Below are 22809 nucleotides of genomic sequence, written 5' to 3'. Positions count from 1 at the left end.
CGGAGCGCCATCAGTTAATGATCTAGTACCAATCAATCAGTATAATCATAGTCCGTTAAACAATCCTCAAAATGTGTATATCACTCCAAGCAACCAAATCAAAGACAATGACAAACACAGTGACTTCATTTGTTGTGCTGATGTGCTGACAATGCTTTTTGGCAAATATGTAAAAGTGAAATCCAAGTCAAGGACTTACAGTCTTAATTATGCCATTAAAATTCATGTACACAAAAACACTGGGTTTATATAATCACAATCTTTTCTAGGCTGTACATTTGAGGTAGGGATACCAAAAAGGCTAGTGAGTTGTAAAACAAGGCATTAAGTACAGTAATCAATGTTTCTATGACTTTTTAAAAAATAATAAATAAACATAAATAAAAATGTTAACTGTTAATTTGTTAATAATGTGTTATCTGCTCACAAAAACATAAATTCTAACTGGAATGGTGGGGTTAAAACTGCCAGTACAATGTTAAAACGGTTTGGGATAAAGGTGAAATCACTGAGAAATTAAGCACCATGATTATTTTAGAGAAATTTTGTATCCCAAATGTATAGTTTCTCATTTGTCTTCTTTCATAAATCTTGAATCATTTCTCTACAAATGTGAAAGTGGATGAATGACAAAAAGATCCTAGTTGAAACTCTGGACAGGGATAGAAAATTCAGCAAAGTGTCTGCTCCCCAAGAGCATCTCGAATGAACTGCAAGCTACGCTTGTAGAGTAAAGTGTCCTTCTTCTCAGGTTTACAGATGTTAAGATGGTCGACATTGACTTCAATCAGGTCTCCAAAACCCAGATCTGAAGGAGGGAGAGTAAAATACAAGTTTGTGTTAAAGTCTGTGATGCAGATACAGAATAATCTTAGAGTGGAAAAAGGGTTTCAGGGTGGTAATTATCTCTGACAATGCTCTAGAACAAATGCACATATAACAAACTCATTATTATAGACAATCAGCTGTACTTTATTTATCACCAGGGGAAATTCCCAAAACTCTTAAAGGGGCGATTGACGAAAAATGGATCCATTCCATGCATGTGTTGGAAACATGCTTAGTCACCACCTAGAAACGTGCCACAACAGTCCTGAGATTAAGATGTTCTGATTAAAAGATTAGGTTGGTGTTTCTTAAAGAAGGAATAACTTTTGAAAAACTGTGTATTTTGGGGCAGATATTTGAAGGCAGGCCATTTCTTGGTTTATTTGTTTAGCCATAAAAAAAGATGAAAAGATATGTAGACACTTTGGATACACTCTCCAGAAACGCTACGAGGAGAAGATCTGCATGATTGACAGACTGAATCTATATAACCTTCATAACTCTGTATAACTCTGAGGTTCAGTAAATTCTAATGTGTGACATTTTACAGGAAACTACTAAAAATGGAAACTGAAGCTGCCAAAGCTCTTAAATAAATACACACATATATATATGAAGCTGAAGTTGGCTTCTTATTCACTTTTCTGTTCCACCTCAAATGGTGCAGCACTTACATCCTGGCCACTCATCAGCCTTGTTACACATACGCACAGCTGAGAAACAGTTTTATATTTTTTTAAAATACTTTTTTTACTTAAAAAAAAAATGATATGAACAGACCATTAAACTTTAATGAAGAGCTAGTGAACAGCACCGCAAAGCAATGATCTGCCAGTGGAACTGTTAGATTACACTGTTTAGTTTGCTACTATGTGGTTTGAGATGTAGCAGAAGTACCACAGCAGGAAATCTCAGCTGTTTAAATTTCACCTTTTGTTATTCCTACAGAAACAAATCAAATAAAATCAAGGCAATACACAAACATATGGGCTATTATGGCTTTTGGTTATTACATCTTTAAGTGAGTATCCCAAAAAAACGTGTTATTGCCTTTGCTGGATCGATTATATGGCTTTGTTATCTATTTTTGTTACTAAAATGGTGGCGGTGTAATTGTGTGTCATCATCAGAATACCATGAATTGCGGTAAGAGACTGACAGATGAAAATGAAAAGAAGAATACAAAATCGTGAATTCAGTTCAGGGGTGCAATGCTGCACTAAAAACATTATGCGTTTATTTAAGGTGGTTAAAAGCGTTTGCCATTAAGATGACCTACCTGCTGACTGACCAGGAACAACTAATATTTTTATCATCGGGCCAATAGATGTGGGTTGTGTCTCTGCAAAGCTCAGGACCTTGAATTCCTGGTCTTTGGCAATGCTGATAAAATTCTCATTCAAGTCCCGCAAGGCTGGGGAATCTGTGAGGTTATAAAGATAAGTCATCTGTCAAATGCCAGCTTCAAAATAGCTGAACAAAACGTGTGACAAGATAATTGAGATGCTTAGAGAGAAAAAAAAGAACATCAAACCTCGGCAGAGCTCTTTCACTTCGATTGAGGGAAACAGCAGATATCTCACGTTTACTGAGTACTCTGCCATGAAAGTGCCATAGTGTGGCACACTGTAGAATAAGACACCCTTTGTGTTCTTGACCAAGGGACTTAGTTCAGGATCCTTTGTGGCATCTAAGAGCATCTTTTTCACCAGCAGACCTAGTAAATTACAAGATATGTAAAGTAAGACATCACTTAGCCATCAGTTCTGGCTTCAGGTGATGAAGCCTCACCCATTTGACTATTAGGCAGCCATACTATGGGAAAACATCATGGTCATTTTTAAATAAAGAGGTGTATTTGTAATGTATTTTCCATATAAAATACAGTATTTGTAATGTGAAATACAGTGAACGGCATAGTTTTCTTCCTAAATGCATTATAGTCACAGTACATATTCTATATTGTTTGTGCATTTTAGTTTTTCCCCACACCTATAGCATTGTGTGGGTTTATGTATCAAAAATTAATTTAATTCAATTATTTTTACATGAGCATTTTCAAACCTTTCTTTATCTCATAGCTTTAGAAATAATGTATGTAAATGAGCTCTGTTCTGATTGGCTGCCCTATACTGTGTCTCATTCAAAAAGCAGTCTAGGCTGAAACACCCCTTCTAACTTCAGTATTAATGGGCAAGGGTTGAACTACTATAGGCTGAATATGCACATCTATGTCAATGTGTTGATTTTTGTTTTACCACAAAACAAGTTTTTAGTGTAGTTTAACAGGGTCTTTGTGTCCACACATGGGCTGTATAGGCTGGGAAGTGAAGAGTAAGCTTTAAAACTTTAAAAATGGTTACATACTGCATCAAACCTTTCTATTTTATGATATTAAGGAAAGTTTAGTTCTCCATCATTTAACAATAAACAGACCATTCATCATATATTGTAAAATTTGAAAATTACATTTGACCTACTTTTTTAATGAATCAACAGTATCAAATTTGAGAAAACCGGAAAGATAATGTCAGTGATGAATGCTGGTTCATTTACGACCCACCGATAACTAACCTCCCATACTGTGTGCCACCCAGATCACAGGCCTGTCCCCTACTCCTGCAGCCTTAAGTTTTTTCAACAGCTCTCCACTCCGATACGCTAAGGACTTCCTGGAAGACATAGACATTTAAAAGACAGAACTAACCAGAATCTTTTTTTTTGAGTTTTGGTAAAATGTTTTGTAAAATCAAAGTCTTTTATTTTCTTGTGTTTACCTCTGGTTTTCAGCAGGGCACTTGGCCCTCCAGTCGCTGAGATGGGTGTCATACTCTACAGATAGGATTCTGAGGTTGGGACAGTCTGAGGCTAACCACGACTGCAGGTCAAAGTGAAATGTAATCAATAAAAGCAAATCTGAAGGAAAATTTCAAGCTACCCAAAAATGTTGCCTTGTAATCCGTCTTTATAAAATGTATACTCTACCTTAGGCCAGCACTCTGTGTAGTCCTCTTGTACTCCTGCAGATTCTTCATCCTCTGTTAATTCACAGTCTTTCTGTCGCCACGTCTTAAAAGCTGCTCCCAGAAGGCCATGGACAAATAGAACATCTGCTTTGATGGGCTGACTGAGTTAGAAATGTGCAGAGACAAAGCTAATCAGGAATAATTTACCAAAAACCCCCACCTATTGACTATCCCCCAGCCTAACATGTGTATGTTTTTGCTGAATGAGTAAAAAAGATGTTAAGTTAGACTGTTTACTTGGTGCGGCAATGTGGATTTAAAATATAGACCCCATCCTGGTACTTCTGCACTTCTGCATCTCTGTCCAGATTGGCCAAAGCACGGGCAGCATGGGACGCCTGCATGATGTGAGGAGACTGCACCATCTCAGCCAGGACAGACACCCAACCTACACCAAGAGCACAATACATCAATAGGAGATGCACATTCATGCTGCAACATCATCAGCACACAGCAGCAGTATTAAATGTATTCTGTCACAAAATCAAATGAAGTCACAGCAGTTCCATCTGTCTATTGGGGAGATGGGCAAACCTAGCCAGGCTTTATCTCTCACTGTGGCCAAGCTTACTTGGTCAGAAAAAAGACACATAAAGCTACACTACATGCACTTTAGGGATTTGGAGACCTTCCTAGTGGAGTAACATAAAGCTGTGCTTCGGACCACATCCCTGAGTACATGAATCAGGTGATTGCAAGCACATTGAAAGAGTATTCAAAGAGAACTCAAAACTTGGTTAATGTTGTGTCTTCTGAGAATGTAACTGAATTTTCTACTTTATCATGTCTCCATCAGTATAATATTTATTTTGCATTTGAGATCTAAACATTAAGCCATCTTTCTGACTGTGCATGTAATGTTAATACGTTAAGATATATGAAATCATAAAATCTGAAAAAACCCTGGAAAATCTGAGCCAACTTTTTAAAAATTACTTTTTGGCCTTTACAGGCAGACTCACAGCAGCACACACACACAACCTAATTTAGTGCATATTTCTTCTGGCTCAGTAATGCCATTTCTTTCAGTTTTAACCAAAAAAAAGAGATTTAACTGATATGCAACATGACTTGTAACAGAACATTCAGTGTTTCTGCATGATGGGCATAGGCAGGCAATTGTCAAATGGTGCCATAAAAAATCAGGCCCAGGTGAAAATGGTTATGGCTCAGAGGTCACCAGGAATTGCTGTGTCAAGGACACCAAATAAGGTTGCTATAAAATGTTTGTAAGCAGCATTAGATCTCTTTTTATTTTCCTTCACCAACACTGATACTGAAAATTAGCCAATGCCAAGCCCTGTTTTTACTTCTTTAAAACTACTATGCTTTAAAATGAGCCGTTTTTAATTGAACCTTGTTGACTCAGGATTTCAAATATAAGTAGGCATTGTGTTCAAAATACTCAAACACTACCCCAGTGTAAGAAATACACAGCTATCATGAGACAATGTAAGAGAGTGTCTCAGAAGAGATTTGTTGCTGGATTTAATCGATTCATTCCCTTTTCCCCTTTTAATATCCCATCCAGCATTTTCTGCTGAAATTGGCCCAAAACAGAGACTCATCAGTTCAGATGTGTGATCTCTTTTCTACATGTTTGAAGACAAGCAACTGTTTGCTTTGGCTGAAAAGCTAGCATTTAGCCTGATGAACAAAAGTCTACATCCGGTCAGACTGAAAGCAGGTGCACTGAAATGAGTACACGTGAAAGCACAAATAAGCAATAAGAAGGGTCCAACAGATTATATGATCTGTGAACCTTCCCTGGTGGATTGTCTGAGGAAACGAACCTGACTGCACTATGGCTGTGTGTAAGCTCTCATTCAGTGCGAGGTTTCCGATGATGCGCACAATGTTGCGCTGAATCTTCTGAGAATCCCGTCGCAGCTGGTATACTCTCTGCAAAAGATGCAGCCCTCCATTGGCCACTATGTGATCACAATGACTCAGAACCTATGTGGTAAAAATATAACAGAAAGCAAAGAAACGTATGCAAGATTAGAATGTATGCAACACTATTAGGAAAAAATCTAATTACACGAATTGGATATAGAGTAGATGGCAGATCTACATTCAATCCTGTTTCATGGCCGGTATAAAATTATAACAGCACATGTTAGTATCCTAACAGTTGCTAGTAGCCTAACAGTTTCTTTACTTTCCTAATCTTATTTTACTTTACTTTCTTATTTTTATTTCTTTTACAATTAAAATGTGATGAGTGTATTCACAATCTCATGTTATCTATTCTTATGAGGATAGATGCGATCTTGTGACAAGAATACACAGCCAGGGACACCTTGTTATACCTTTGGTGCTGGATTGTGCCAAATTCTGCCACAAACAATGGTGAGTTCCCTGTAAAACCAACCCCCAAATTCCACTAGTCCATGCTCTTTTAACAACCGGAATACAAATAATAACAAAACAAAATAGCTACTTTCTAGAGTTTTTTGGGGACTTTCAGCCATACTGACTTATGATACACCCATGAGCTAACAACAGGCTTGTTGTCTGTTGGACAACGTTGATGAGCACCACAGCACTCCCTACTCCAGGCTCCACTTTCACAAGGCATTGGATTTGTTTGGAAATTTCAAACTCAGTGTGTTTCACCCTAATAAGCCTATGCTCCCCCTTACATTGAGCCCAAAAATTTTCCATTAATTGTCTTAGACATTATGGTTATGAGATCACATCTTTTTATGCGAGACTACATGCTATTTATACATAGATGAATTATTCCAAGCAATTCTACATACTGAGGCATACAAATATTTAAGAATAAGAAACAAGAAAGAAAATATAATGAGTATCAGACTGATCAGTATCGACTGATGCTCTGAGTTCAGGTATCAGAAATGATACTGAGCTAAAAGCATTCATGCATCCTCATCACAGTATAGTGCAATTGTAAAAGTATTAATGAGTTCACCTTTGAGTGTTGCACAAGGGCCTGCAGGCAGAAAGACTCCACCTTCTCAGAGGGGATGGTGGTAAGACTCTGAGCATAGGGCAGCCCATTCCCTCCAAAACACCACAGCCCACCCTACAAGCATAACAAATCCACAAAGACTATTAGGACACTACTGGACAATAAATAAATGAGACCATTTTTAGATCACGATCTCTAGAGCACTTTTACATTCCCATTACATTACAATGAAGCTTGGGAATAGTGTAATTGTGGGCAATATGAAAGCTTGGAACAAGTGGCTATGCGAGCAGCCACATGCAGAGGCTCAAGATGTCTGTGCACCCTCCTAAAAAGGACTTGCAGCTAATGTCAATGTTTTTTGGTTTAAAGTATGTACATGTTATTTGTTTTGTTTTATGTCTGGGGTGCAGGTTGTTTGTGTGTGAGGAGGGAACAATATGAGGACAGAGGCTGGTGGCTAGTGGAGACCTTCACCCTGAGCTCAATGCTCAAGTGCTTAAGTAAGACAGTGTAGAATATTGTATGAAAAATTGTAACTCCTGGGGTTTAAAAACTGTACTTATTCAAATTGTAGTTCCAATATAAAAATGATTAATTGTTAAACTCTATGAACAACTACAAGTATCATAAAACAACAACATCCACTGCATAGTAACTGCAGATCATCACTTTCAGACCAAAATCATCCAATTTATTGAACAAACAGCACTTACACTGTTTTAAAGTTTCACAATGAATGGACCAATAGATTTGACTTCACAAGCAAAGAAAGATGTTTGTTCAAACTCTTGTATATGCATATTTTTGGTGACATAAGGTTTTTTTCTGTAAAATCACAATAAAATAATTTGTACACTTTTATATATATTCCATATTGCCCACCCCTATAATACAGTGTGTACATATTTTGTGTTTGTTGCTTACCCTTTGAGAGGCTAGTGACTGACTGCTCTCTCTTAGTGCAAGTGAAGTGAAGTACTGCACACACTGATCCACCTCAGACTGGGGAAGAGAGGCAAGCAGCTGCCTCAGACCATCCTCTATGAGAAACTCCTAACAGCATAATCCAGCATTAGCATTAACACAAACCGCAGACAAATGAAGGCAATAACATGCAACAGTGTAACAATGCACATTTTCAGGTACCAAACAATTGTCACTTTATGTGTTAAAAATGTCCTGATTCCCCAGAGCACTATTCTGCTTGAGCTCAGTTTTTTACATTTTCTTTGATTTTATTTATTGTTTACACAATAGTTCTCAAATAGAAAATGTTTCTAATGCCTGCCATATCAGCCCTCTAGCAAAATATGCCAGAGCATGGGTGTGTGCATAGCATAAACCCCTCCCTCTCCCTTCCCACTTTACTCTGAAGTACCCAGATGCCTAATGATGATCACTGACAGTGATATACATAAAAGACAGGTTTCTGTAAATAAGAGACCCTGAGAAGGGACAAAGGGGCGTACTAGCAATACCATTTAGATACCCACATCTTCCACTTCAGGCAGTGCAGGTGGGGGAAGAAAGAAGCGAAGGTCCACCTGAGGCGTACGGGCCAGACCTATAGCTGTGCGGTGGTCTATAGCCTGTGCAGCTGTCCGATACTGGTAATCTGTGACAGACATCAATCCAATTAATCACCTCAGAGAAACAAATCACATAATAGACCAAAAACTCAAGCCACATAACTGTGATAAACAGGCAGATCGGGCAGTCGTGGGCTGGAGGTTAGGGATCTGGCCCTGTGACCAGAAGGTTGCCGATTCGATCCCCAGGGCCGACAGTCCATGACTGAGGTGTCCTTGAGCAAGACACCTAACCCCCAGCTGCTCCCCGGGCGCCGTGGATAGGGCTGCCCACCGCTCCGGGCAAGTGTGCTCACTGCCCCCCTAGTGTGTGTGTTCACTAGTGTGTATGTGGTGTTTCACTTCATGGATGGGTTAAATGCAGAGGTGGAATTTCCCCGGTTGTGGGATCAAAAAAAAGTATCACTTATCACTTATGACAGTCGAGACTTTAGCGAAATCAAGTCAAATCATTTTCAGTAAATTATAATTCTCTCAGTCAATGAATTGTATTTTATTTATTTTTCATTTATGAATTTAGCTATTTGCTTATTTTAAAAGACAATCATAGTTAAACTGTGATGGACTGGCAATTTGTCCAGGTTTCCTGCTTTCCACCCAATAAGTGCTTGGATAGGCTTGAGCACCTAGGAGAATTAGCGACTTAGAAGATCAATGAGTGAGTGAGTGAATTAGATTTAAAACTATAGTTATATCTAAAACTAATATCCAAACCTCATTAATAAAAATAAAAATAAAAACAATAATTGTTTTATTTTACTGAATACAGGTCTGCACATAAATATTTTTAGCATTTAGCAAGGGTGCTATAAAAGTTGCAAGTGTTGTAGCACAAATGAATGTTTAGCACTGAGATTAAACATAAATGCTTCTACAAATCTCAACAGGTGGAACAAACTGACATTTTAACTGTGTAATACGAGAAGAATCATGTGAAAAGTAAAAAGTATGTATTTCAATGCTCATTTTGTGAAATGTACAGATAATTGAATTATCTTCTGAATAACTCAGATTCAGAAATTGTTTATTACCCAAAGGCTCAATGTCATTTAAATATTTATATTTGCATTAATAACACTACACCAAAGACCAGCCATTTGTTTTCAACCCATGTCGTAGACATGTTAATAAGGCAGTACCTTAAAGTTGACCATACTAAATCTACTGTACATAATAATGTAGAAACGGAAGAATGCTGTTTTTTTTTCTCACCTTGCCAGTAATGATTCTGTGCCAGGTCCTGTACTGCCTGCAGTCTCTCCGTCCAAATGGTAGACTGGGTCTTTTTCAGCAGCAACCACAGAGAACACTCATGAGGATCTGCATCTAGATGGCTTAGGCGCTCTAACACAGACACATTCACATGAGACACTTAAAGGAGAACCAAGGAAGTTGCTCTACAATGGATCATTTCTCACCAAACTGCTATGAATGACTAAAATTACACAGAAATTTTGGAAAATCCAGATTATAAATTGCAAAAATACAACAATCCTAAGATGGCCATTCAACTGCATTGATTTTGGGATGTTAGAATTGATTACAATGATATTCAATAAACATATCACCAGTAAATTTATGTATCTAGTGTACATTTAAAACACAACTGTAAATTATATTAAAATTAAGTAATCAAATTGTGGTGAAATTTGAGATTTTATAACACAATAATTTCCCAAAGAATCAAAATCTAATCATATCATAGTGATTTTTCCTTTCCTTCATACACACTAAGTAAGTTCAAACATCTACATATCATACTAATTAAAAAAGCACTAACTTCTACATTATGGCTACAAAGTTCACTTAATGGTAGAAGTCTAACACAGTACGTCAGTGGCTGGTCAAACCAAAATCAACTTCAGAGGCACATTAACTACAGAGATGGAAATACAAAGTACATCTAGAATTGGATTCTAGTATTCAGCTAACTGCTAAAACTGAACTCTTCAATGTCAAAGCTACTCAACAGATTCAAACCTGACTTCCTCAAATGTGCAGCTATAAAAAACCAAATCAGCAACAGTTAGACCAAAGTGTTTATCAGGCCTTTCTGCAGAAGTAGCTTGTTTAAGTGTACAGTTATAGTGGCCTATAGGCAAAAATATAGGTGTACAGGAAGCTTGAGTATATGAAGGCCAGATGTTTCCTCAACAAACAAGCACCTTTCAACTGTGAACTCTGTCTTTCAACTATAATGCATGATGTAATGATCTTCCTGTGGGGTTTGCTTTTAAAGAATTTGCAGAGGTTGTAAATGCATAGAAAGAACAAATGCATGCATGCCAGACGGTAACTGAACAACAAATTGAGACAATACAGAAAGTTCTCACTATTCAGAACCAACAGACACAATATGTAAACAGATTCATCTGTCAAACAGATTTATCTTCCACAGACTGAACGACCCAAGTTGTGTAAAGTCATATCTGATCGTAAAATGAGTGTGAACAGATTTTAACCTGAAAAATACTGCAGTTAACCAACCAAAACTATTATTAATATCACCTCTAATAACAATAACAATAACAACAATAAATAGAAAATCACACTAAACACTAAAGTCTTAAATAACTAAGATGTTTTGTTTATTTCACATTTTATTCTGAAGCTGATTTAACATTTGCGCTAAACTCGCACATCATATGAAAGCTTCATGAATCAGATGTAGAGTAGCTTGCATGTCATTAATACGGTGAAATCTGCCTTCTTTTTAACACAACTTAACAGGGGCCACTGATCTGTAGATTCACTACAAGAACTTAAAGAACAAACTATTAAGTAAAACTTTCTTCTGAAGGTCAATATTTACTCACCATCCAGGGGATGATGAAGGACCCGAGATGAAAATTCAATAAATTTTCTTGCTGCTTTATGGAGCTCCTTCCTGGCTTTGTAAGTGAGACCTGAAGAAAAAAAAAATTAACTGATCTGGCATAATTATGAACAATGATATCAGAATCATACCTGTATTAGCTGATACAGATATTTAGATTAAATGCATTTTTCCAACCAAAAGTTGATGATGTATTTACTGTATTTCAGAGTAGCAGAACGTTTAGTTGATGCCGTGTTACGGCACTAAAATATCAGCATTTTACTTCAGCAATGGACTGGATTCACCTGAATCAGCATTAAAGAAATGTAACAATTATTTGTAGAGAGTTACAAATTCAGTTTACTGTATTTGTAACTCTCTACAAATAACCACAACATAATGTAATGCTGATTCAGGTGAATCCAGTCCAAATTTCTACATTTAAAAAATTTTTATATATCTGCATCAGTATTGGCTTGCAGATCTGTACATGAAAAATACTGTATATTACTTATAAAAATTACTTATAAAAAACTAACTAGACACTGGATTAGACTGCTTTGTTTTAGTGCTACTCATTCTCTATGTTTATCTGTGATTGGGAATATAATTGTAGTGTATAGTGCTGGGTAAATGGGAGTAGAATGTTTATAAAATTATGTGAAATATACTGCCTTCTCACTAGAGGTCATTCAGAGCACAGGTTTAGAATCGTGAATGGCTTCTCTTGTATAACACAGTTATCGATGAGCACTTCATAGCTTTTCTAAAAGAAGGAACATACCAGTGCCAAGTGTCTCGTGTTCTTTCTTAGTGACTGGGGTCAGGTAGATATAGGACTTCTGCTTCTCTTGAAGAATAGCCTGAGTGTCGATGGTGACCGCCTGGTCAAGGGTGATGACCTCATAAGTGATGAAAACACAACCGCTGTGTGAAAAGAAGTATTACAGTGTTACAATTCATTTCTCCGTTCTAAGAAGAGACTGACATAAAATATTACTTTAACAAAACATAATATTACAGTTCTGTGTAAAATCAGGGATCACCCTTCATTCATTTAAGTTCCAGTCACAATGGCCATTAAGTACAATTAAGTTATCCATTATTCAGAAGACAGGAGATGGAAAAAACCCACTTGAATTAGGATGGAGAAAGTCAACATAAAAAGGAAAGTGGAAAAAAAAACAGTAGTGTCCAAAACTACAGTTAAAAACCTTATTAAAAGGGAAACTGGGACTCCTAACAACCACACATGACCTGGTAGACCACCAAAACTGTCATCAGATAAACAGCACTTTCTGTCCATCCTTCCTCAGTGAGAAGACAACACCATGAGTCTGAAAGGATGTGTGGCTGTCTAGAAGCCCTTACTGAGTAAAGGAAACTGACCACCAGTCCACACCCCAACATCACTGAATTTATTTGGGATTATTTGGATGGCAAGAAGCAGAAAATGCAACCAACTTCTAAGACTGAACTTTGGAGGTGTGTCACAGAACTGAAAGCAAGTCTCCTGAAAAGAATGGAAGCTGTAATAAAGGTAAAGTGTGGACACACTAAATACTGAAAAAAGGCAGATACTACATTTAGTTGGTGGGGCATTTGGGTAATGTTCTGTTAAATATAACGTTTTCTTTTTTCTGACACACGAAAATGAATAAATTGCATCCATGTGGCTGTTTTTACTAGACAATAATTAAATGAGGAATGTTCTCTGACACATTACTTCAAATACTTTTTTTCAAATGCACAGAAATATAGTAAGATATTAAACTTACCCCATTATGATAGCACCAGTTACTTTGGCTATTTTTCCTGAAAACAAATTGAGTAAAATGAATGACAATAGTTAATAAGCCAAGTTTCTAGTTAAATGGCAATGAGAATAACCCACAGGAGATTACTACAAAACCTACGAAAATCCTTCCATGGAATTATTTTCTTCACGCCTGGACCAGCAGTGCACAGCCTCCGGCAAGGGATAAAGCGCAAGGCGGCCACAGACATCTGCAGATTGACTCAAAAAGGTGAGAATGCAGTGGGTAACAGCAAGTGAGCAAAACTTCACTGCATCCAAAACCACATACTACCATACTAAACAGCATGTCAAAACTCTTAAAAATGATGGTTCTGGTGAAGAATGTGTTGTATGTTGTTTTATATACATTTAACAAATATGGTTCTTTAAGAGCTCTTAACTAAAGAAAATGGTTCTATATGGAACCATGAATACTCAAAGGACCCTTTCCATGATTAAAGGGTTGCATTATGCATTCTTTGCATTATGAGAAGGTTCTTCAGACTATTGGAGAATATACTGTTTATAATTTTTGAAACTGGTTCTATATAGCGCAAAAAGGTTCTATTGTAACAAGCTTGATATTATAAAAAAAAGATCCAATTTTGGTGCTGTACTGAACCATAAACAACCCATTCTCCGTCATTCCGTAGAACTATTTCACCATGCAAAAAACCATTTAAGCATGGAATGGTTCCGTATAGAATTCATGGCTTTAAATAGACCCACTCACTTTACATAACTACCTTTTTAAGAGTGTAGGTACAGTCACGTTAAAACTGAGGTATAGTATGTGGTTGCATTACTCCAAATTAGGCTTAACTCCCTAGATAATGCACTACAGTGAAAAATGACGCCTCCTACACCTAACCAGTGAACTATATGTCAAGCAAGGAGAGATTTGGGATTCACCCCATGTTCCCCAAGTCTGACAAGCATGCTAACGTGTCAGACCAGCTCATGGTGTATATGATATACCTATTGGACAGTGTAGCCAAATAAACATGTAATCATTCATTTACACACTAAATTATTATTAATAAGAATACAAATAATAATAATAATAATAATAATAATAAAAAGAAGAAGAAGAAGCTGTAACTGTTACTGTGTAGTGCGAGAAGCGAGAATCCACAGCGGGCAAAGCTAACCATGACTGTGTTAGCGTTAGCAGGCTTGCTAGCAGTTGCTGCCAGTTATTAAGAGTTAATTTTGGAACTAACAAATTAAAATGTGACTGTTTACCTTGTTTGTAAGTTGGTGTGAAGTGACTATGCTAGGCACAGTTTTATGGCCAAGGAGATCTCGCTTTTCTACATGATAACCTTCTCACTAACACACTTGCCCACTTTAGGGCAAACAAGCGGCGTTTGTTCCACCCTTTTGTTTGTCCCGCCTTCCTTTTCTGGGATTGGCTGGTAGAACTGAGCGTCTTGCGCTATGATTGGCTAGTAGCTCAGAATCGCAAGGAGTCTGCCAATCATGGCAAAGGAGGTGCGACGAAAACGGGTGGGAAGAATGAAGCAGTCCATCACAATGTAAACAGGAATCAAGTGAAGCCACGTGATTACCGTAAAACCATTAAAGACTAAAGGAAACATTTATACCGTAATATTTTTACAAAAGCCCGAATGAGCATGTAGAATTGCAACGTTTCGTAGCTAAGTCCACCGTGTGTCTCCCCAGGCTGAGATTTAATTGCTGGCTGACTAACTTGAGGCCATTTTAAGTTTGCAATGATGTAATTTTGCAGCTGGTACAGGTCATCATACGCGAGGTGAAAGACATTTCAGGCCACAGAAAAAAATCCTTTCCGGGGAAAAGGGAAATCCAGGCAGAGATGTGAAGGGCAGACTGAAACGGTCAGGATGTTTGTGTCTTCTCTGGTGTGTATCTACTGGTGTCTATCTACTGACTACTCAACACTCAATGAATCACTCAGACACACTCATCTTATCAAGACGGCTCATGAACTGTAGCGTCTTAATAACATGTTTAATAATTCATGTCTTATTGAGAGAAAAAAGAAAAACGCCCCAGCTGAGAAAATAGAAATCATTAAAGGTTTCTGTTTATTTCTGGAGGTGTTCAATAGTCAACAATGGTGTTTTGTGTTTTCCTGGTGGGTTGATATTACAGTGTGAAGGACATTAATGGTTTAACAGGTGTTCTGGGGCTGGTTCCAGATACATTTGATGGTTTCCTAATGGGATTTAAAGGCGTCCTTCATGAAACCAGTCGTTTTTCTCAGCAAGGATGAAGTCAGCATATCATAAAATAAAAGCAGCTAGACAGTTAAATAAGGATACAGTGTGTTCCCCAAGTCAGTCCTTTATTATGTGGGCTAAACTTATTCAAAATGAGACTTTTTAAATGAATGACTCCACATAAAATTAGTGTGGTCATGAACCTCTCACCACCTATTTCACTCACTGCACAGTCTGCATAATAATGTCTCCAAAATAGTAGCAACACCCAGTCGAGGTTATACTAATCCTGTCAAAACAGGGATGAAAGCTGGAATCAACAGTCATATGGCCCCACCATTGTTCTAGAGTGTTCTACCGCATTCACACTATTCTGGGTCGTTTTCCATTCACACTCTGTAATGTTCTCACCCCATTCACACTGTTCTACACTGACACTTTTCTAGAACGTTCTACCTCGTTCACACAGTTCTGGATCTTATTTTTCCGTTCAAACTATCTAGAATGCTGTCACCTCATTCGCACTGTTTTATATTCAGACTGGTCTAAAAATGTTCTATTCACACCATTCTGAGTTGCTTTAAAATGCACACTCTCCGAGGTTCCCATTCACACTGTTCTACATTCACATTTTTCTAAAATGTTCTCCCCAATCACCATGTTATAGAATATTGTTGCCCCATTTACACTGTTCTAGAATTTTCTCTCCCATTCACATTGTTCTAGAATGTTTATGTTTATGGCATTTTGGCTGGCGCTCTTATCCATAGCGACTTACAATTTGGTCATTTTACACAGGTAGGCGAGGGTGGTGTTTTGGAGTCTTGCCCAAGGACTCTTATTGGTATAGTGTAAGGTGCTTATCCAGGTGGGGATTGAACCCCAGTCTAAGGTGTAGAAGGCAGAGGTGTTAGCCACTACACTAACCAACCACCATGCTTTCCCCATTTGCACTAATCTGGAACATTTTCCCCATCCACAACAATCTAGAATGTCTTCCCCATCCACACCGATCTAGAATGTTTTCCCCATTCATGCTGATCTATAATGTTTTTGCTATTCATACTGTTCTAGAATGTTGTCCTCCAATACATGCCTTTCTAGAGTGTTCCGTGTATTCACACTGTTGTAGAATGTTCTCCCCCTCTATTCATGCTAGTTTGTTTGGCTTGTCAGTTCTTATTTTGAAACTGTGTGAAAATGACTGCCAACATTAGAATGTTGTTTTTTTGTGGGTCAGAGTCCCATGGCCTTTATTCTCTCTCTCTCTCTCTCTGTCTCTCTCTTTCTCTCTCTCTCGCTCTCTCTCTCTCTCTCTCTGTGTCTCTCTCTCTCCCTCTCTCCCTCTGTCTTTTTTCATTCTTTCACACACATAAGCATACACAGCACTAACAATGCATTGAAAACTAAGCATTAAATCTCTGCGCAAATCAAATGTCTAAGACATTCTTCTTAGAATGAAAAAGATCATATTATAATATGGCTATAGACAAAGAAAAGCATTAGTTTGTGTCCTTAGCCAAGTCATAATAAAGTCTTTCATAAGAATTTGATGTAATAAGGCCTTTATTATAACATGGCTATGGACAAAAGATAAGAAAGACTTATCTTACTTGTTCTCCATAGCAATATTATAAAACTGGCTTATATTAAAGGCTTTTTAATTGTAAGAAGAGTGCCATGGATAATTACATTTTGAGTGTTATTAGCCATTCCATAGAACATCTCTTTAATAAATGTTTATACTTCGACTGGTAGCATCAATCTCATTGAAAATAATCAATCTTGTTCAATTTTATTGTAAAACCCTTAAAAATTAAAAATGTCCTGGGTCCTTTCAGGTCCATCATCTTCACAGTCATTTATTTCTTCTTCAGATCATCTCGTCCTTTCCCTTTTCCAAGTCTGTGGACCTCTTCATCTTCCATATGTCACCTCTTACCCATGGCTCAAGTGCAGGTTTCCTGATAGGCCCGTATGATGCTCTCATAAGCTGGTGGAGGGGTTTGGACACCCCTCAGACCGTTGTTCCCCCAAAAAGAGTCCGGTCTTGGTCTGGCCCTGGGAGGGGTGACCATGGAGCTGACCGTGGTGGTTGAGCCAGTGGCTGTGGGGTTATTGTTGAGGGTGGGGGTGCGGGGCAGGCTGCCTTGGCTACCCTCCTCCGCCTCACGGGCTATCTGACTGCACTGAAGAAGGGGATGGAAGGTGGAGGCCCTGAAGCTGGATTTGCGGCCCAGCAGGTCGGCCTGGTCGCTTGTGGGGGAGGAGCATGAGGCCTGCCGGTGGAAGGAGAAGGCGGCGCTGGCCAGGCTGTTGTTGCTGCGGCGGTCGTGGGCACTGTTGTGGCGGCCAAACGCGGCACGGGAGCGTGGGGAAGAGGATGATGATGAGCGGCCAACACAGCGGGACGAGGGCAGACGGGTGATGGTGGCTGAAGCCCGTCGACGGGACATCCAGGTCAAGGTCACATACACCAGAGCGCCCAGCACCAAACCAACCACCATGGAGAGACAGAAGGCCAGAATCAGATCCCCTGAGGGTGAGGTGAATAAATAAACAAACAAACAATTCAATAAGTACTCTGTACACTAATAGATAAAAACCTATCCATCTTAAAGGAACCTGCAGGTTTACAACAGTGACAAAATCAGCAGAGTGAGTTAGCAGATGTGTGTTGATAATAATAATAATAATAATAATAATAATAATAATAAACTATTAATAATAAGGAGCTCATTATTAGAAGTGTTATCATGAAGGCATCAGTTGAACTGCATTAATTTTGGAAAGTCAAAATGAATTGCAATCATTTATAATTATATTAAATGTAATTCTCAGGCATATTTTTGCATTTTCAAATTTCAAAGTATTCCATGACCATGTAAATAGTACTTTTAGCTATATTTCTGGCTTCTGTATAACTTCTGAATAAAATAAAATTAAACAGAAAATTCTGATTCATACTATAATAATCAAATTAAGCTGAATTGTAGTGAATTTGAGATGTTTCCTAGAAAATGTAATAGTAACAATCAAATTTACATTATGAGGTCAGTGATGCACATCTCTAATACTAATAATAATAACACCTTTCTCAGACTCAAGGTTCACTGTAAAAAGTGGCTCATCAGTCAAAATTTACTTCATGTGATAATAAGCAAATGAACTAGTTTTATTGAACTTAAAAAACATGTTTATTGAAAGAATCGTTCATTCAAAGTGTATATTTAGGTTGGGTTAGGTTATTTAGGTAGGTACTAGTTAATTTACACAAGCGTTTCCTAATAAATAAAGGAACAGTACACATTAACATACAGTACTGTGCAAAAGACTTCCAGTCAAAATGGCCATTGAGTCAATCTTTGTTCAGGAGATGTTTATGAAGCGATTAGATATAATGTAATCCATGCGTATAAGTATGGAATAAGTAAAAGGAAAATAAGCAAAGGTTTCCAAAACTGGACCCTGTTGGAAATTATTAAACAATGTAGATAAAATGGGACTGTGCAAGACCTGGTAGACCAAAAACTGTTCCCATCAGATAAACAGTACTTAAAGCTTTCATCTTTGAGAGAGAGGAGAAAATCAAGCTCGACTCTTGCTTCAGATCTGAAAACAGCCACATGTGTTCTGTCCATCCTTCCACTGTGAGAAGAATGGACAGAAATACCTGTGGATAAGGGTTTGAAAGGATGTGTAGCTGTCAAGAGTCCAGACCACAGCATCACTGAGAATATGCAACCAACTTCTAAGACTGAACTGTAGAAGATTTCTGTTTAATATATGTTTCCTGCTTTTTCCAGATGTTGAAAAAGAATGTCACTGGTTGTTTTGATTGGAAATTCGTAAATGATGGTCACTGACTTTTCACCAGACTGTAACATTACAATTAATATTTTCCTTAGTTGTTATGACAACAACAACATGGTTTTTTTTCTTTTAATCATTTTTCAGCCTTAGTTCACTGTAAATAGTTTTGGAGCCCAGATCCGAGAAGCGCTGTACAATAGCTCAACAAGGTTGCTTTCACACTTAGATAAGCACCATTGTTAGTCTGAGCCTATCAAAATCAGTGGCCATCGACTGCATGTAACGTGTCTGTTTTCCGTTCTCCATTGTCATTTCAGTGCCTCACCTAATGTCTCATTTCTAGCTCTAGCCTTATATTCTCTCTACAAAAGGTCAGCAGGGTTTGTTTCTGCCACCATCTCCACCTATCCGGTTCTTATAGATCATCAGGGTGGGACATATGAGGGGTCATTCAGGAATGTGTGTTCTGTTCCTTGATCCATTGTAAATCAGCATCACTCATAGACTGACGATAGAAGGCTTGCTAAGTTCTTTCCTCCTGCTCTGTTCCTAAGTGCAATAAAAATAGCTGAGATTTTAGGAAGTTTCCAGCTGTGCTGTTCTGCTGAGGCATTCAGCAGTTCACTCTGGCACAGTGCTTCATCCAGGTGCCCTGCAGATAGTGATTATAGCACATGTTATGCTTGGTCTGTGGCCACTGATGTAAACAAAACAAACCTTATAGGGTTATTTTACAGTCCTTGTGGTACATGATCAAAATTCTGGGCTGCAAAATCATCTTCAATGATCTAAATGGTTTGGTTTGAAATGACAGTAGTTAAATTTACAAGTATTATGTTATGATCAATATAAACCAAGGACATTATGTCACATATGACAAGTCATCATTTATAGAGCATTTTCTATTGGGAGGTGGCTGTCTCAAACCCTAACCCCCCATTTAAACTTAACAATACTTGTATTTTTTATATATTTTTTCCAGTATTGTTGTTTTACTATATTTTGAATTTGAAAGTAAAAGGTGAAATATTTAGATTTACCATAAGTTTGAATTGTAAAAAAAAGCTTTATTCAGAAAATGCTGTCCCACATTTTCAGGAAACTACCAAAACACAAAGGCTGAATTCCAAATGGCTCCTACCCTCTACATAGCGCACTACTTAGGTCTTAAAATAATGGCTTCTACACTCACACAGTGTAAAATATGCCTAACAAAGAGCCATTTGGGATTCAAACACATGTCCCTGCTGCACATACAGTGTATATATTTGGGTGTAGAAGGCACCACATTTCAGAAGTCACATTTCAGTAGTGCCCTTTACAGGAAGTAGGGAGTGATTTGGGATGCATCCAAATTTTAATTCATTGGCGGAGTCTTATTTCAGCCACACCCCTGCATTTTAGAGCAGGAGATGAGACTGCATCCCTGTCCCTCATGGCCACATGGTGAGCAGTTAGATCCCACTGTTCTGAAGTAAATTTTAAGGAACTGTCTGAAAATCAGTGGAACATTAAGAAATGTCTCCACCAAGATGCAAAAAGTTTCTACAGTTAGGTACTCATTTAAAAATCAAAATAATAATGACAATAAAATATGATTTTATGTGTGTACAACTGTTCAAGACTGTTTGCTAGTCTTGTACTGGCTAGTGTTTAAATTATGCTAAAAATTAGCTTATGATTGGTTGGGCTGTGACAGAGTGGAGTATTTAATCATTTGTTTTAATAAAATGAACATAATTAAGGCATATGGTCATTCATAGCAGAACAACATAAAGGCTAAGCCAGTAAAAAGTGTGTTTTGAGCTTTGACTTTAAACCAATTTGGTAGACCAATCCATACATTAAAAACATACTGTCAGAGGAAAACAGGCTTGCTTTAATGTGTTTTAACATAATGAGTAACCATTTTTATCGGTCCGTTCGCCATGAAATGTTCAAATCAATGGCATTTTCAAGTGACAGAAACAACACTGATTGTATTCTTATGAAGCACACATTTAATTAGGCACCACTTTTGGAAAAGGGTCTAGGTGCATATTACTCTGGGCCTTGATTTTACCTAATTGCTATATTGGCCGCAGCGCAAACTGATTAAGATATGAACAAGGCTTTCTCTACACCTCTGACTTCATTTTTGAAAACATTACCAAATGAACATGTTTTCTATTAACCTCAAAAACCAACAGCAGCTATATATTCAAGGTGGAAAAGCCAGCAATGCACACTGTGTAAATATACTAGAGTCCAAACTACCTACTAGTCTATCACAGCAGCAACTTATTTCATTATTTCACCAACTGCTGCTCACTGCTCCCCTGTCGGCTGTGTGTTAGACCTGCAGCCTGTGATAAAGACAGAGGAACCTTTACTCTTATGACTAATATTAACCTATTAACTAATATTAACATAGGTAATCTATCATAGATATTTTATGACTAAAACCTTTTTAGATCATTAACAACATTTGTGACAGAACCTCAGAACCCTTTCCTGGCCTATAATGAAGTTTAATAAGTCTTAAGCTATGAGGATAAATATCCACACTTTTCACTGCTCTCTGGATATTCTGTATTCTGCTTGGAGCCACAGACTAGCAGACTGTGATCATCTGGAAATGGCATTTGGACAGACAGAGTGGAAAACAGCTCTGTAGTGTTTTTGCAGGTCACTCTAGAAAAAGCTTCAGCTGCTACTGTTTTCACATCTGATGTGACCACAGCACTGCACACACTGTCTAGAACTCTTTAACTCCTCAGTGTTCTGGGTAATCAGTGGAAAAACATACAGAGAGAGAGAGAGAGAGAGAGAGGAAGAGAGAGCAGATCAGAGGGACAAAGAAAGAAACAGCGAGTGGTAGAAAGAGAATGAGAGAGAAGAAGAGTGAGAGAGAATGTACCGGCTGAGAGAGTGAGAAAGAAAAAAGAAAAACAATTGAGAGAGAAAGAATGAAGGATCGATGGAGGGAGGGAGAATAAGAGAAACAGAGAGAAAGAGAGGATATATTTCAGGGAGAAGCAAAGAGAGACCAAGAAAGAAAGCAAAACAACAACAAAACTACATCAGGGATAAACAAAGCTTGAGAAAGAGAGAGAGAGAGAGAGAGAGAGATCAGTAAAGTGTCTTACTCAAGCCGAAGGACTGCAGTATTTCCAGAATGGGATGAGTGCTGTTATCGGCCATCGCTCCTTCCACACACAGAGGAGAAAGAAGCACATTCAATCCGCCTCCTCCTGCTCCCTCACTCCTCCTCTCCTCTTGTTTATTGCTCCTCCTGAATCCTCCTGTCTGCTTCTCTTTTGTGCTCTGTTTCTGGACGCATGTGTCTGATTACCCCCTCTCTCTTCTCTCTCTCTCTCTCTCTCTCTCTCTCTCTCTCTCTGTCTCTCTCTCTCTCTCTCTTTCTCTCTCTCCTCTCTCTCTCTCTCTCTCTCTCTCGCTCTCTCTATCTCTCTCTCTCTCTGTCTCTCTCTCTCTCTCTTTCTCTCTCTCTCTCTCTGTCTCTCTCTCTCTCTGTATGTCCAGTCCAGAGGCGCACAGGATCCCCTCCAAGGCCAACCTCGGTCTATTTGTCCGAGAGGAAAACTTTGCTGTCACATTTCCTGTGTTTCCTGTGTAAAATTAGCAGCAGGCCGCGCTTATCTGCCAGCAGCAGTTTTCCTGTGGGATGGAGGGATGGGGACAGGAGGAGAGGAGAGGTGGGGAGAGGACTGTTGGTGTGTAATCACTTCCTCCCATTCTCTCCTCCTCCTCTTAATCACAGACATGCACTCTTACCCCCAAAGTCTT

The 22809-nt window shown here is 38.2% G+C and overlaps 2 protein-coding genes across 3 annotated transcripts; both read right to left on the bottom strand.

Annotated features, from left to right (window-relative positions):
* Window positions 1-105: 105 nt before the first annotated feature.
* On the bottom strand, window positions 106-14380 carry serac1 (serine active site containing 1). 2 transcript variants are annotated; one of them, XM_017692554.2, is made up of 17 exons: window positions 14246-14380; window positions 13119-13209; window positions 12981-13017; window positions 11987-12129; window positions 11201-11290; window positions 9597-9728; window positions 8289-8410; window positions 7720-7848; window positions 6793-6906; window positions 5648-5810; window positions 4092-4242; window positions 3814-3955; window positions 3606-3706; window positions 3403-3500; window positions 2363-2545; window positions 2108-2251; window positions 106-808 (listed from the first exon to the last, which is right to left on the bottom strand). In XM_017692554.2, the coding sequence occupies exons 2-17, from the start codon at window positions 13207-13209 to the stop codon at window positions 672-674; spliced, it is 1977 nt and encodes a 658-aa protein (XP_017548043.1). In that variant the 5' UTR covers window positions 14246-14380; the 3' UTR covers window positions 106-671. The 2 variants fall into 2 exon arrangements, with proteins under 2 accessions (XP_017548043.1, XP_017548045.1); XM_017692556.2 differs by lacking the exon at window positions 13119-13209 and having other exon boundaries at window positions 14246-14373.
* A 1639-nt stretch (window positions 14381-16019) lies between these two features.
* myct1a (myc target 1a) lies at window positions 16020-22409 on the bottom strand. The gene is made up of 2 exons (XM_017692478.2): window positions 22149-22409; window positions 16020-17743 (listed from the first exon to the last, which is right to left on the bottom strand). Exons 1-2 carry the CDS (start codon window positions 22201-22203, stop codon window positions 17157-17159), a joined length of 642 nt encoding a protein of 213 aa, XP_017547967.1. The 5' UTR covers window positions 22204-22409; the 3' UTR covers window positions 16020-17156.
* Between the last annotated feature and the right edge of the window lie 400 nt (window positions 22410-22809).

Source organism: Pygocentrus nattereri, chromosome 4, assembly GCF_015220715.1.
Source record: "Pygocentrus nattereri isolate fPygNat1 chromosome 4, fPygNat1.pri, whole genome shotgun sequence".
NCBI classification, from domain to species: Eukaryota; Metazoa; Chordata; class Actinopteri; order Characiformes; family Serrasalmidae; genus Pygocentrus; species Pygocentrus nattereri.
Note: the sequence above shows the minus strand (reverse complement) of the source record. Positions and strands in the feature narration are given on the sequence as shown.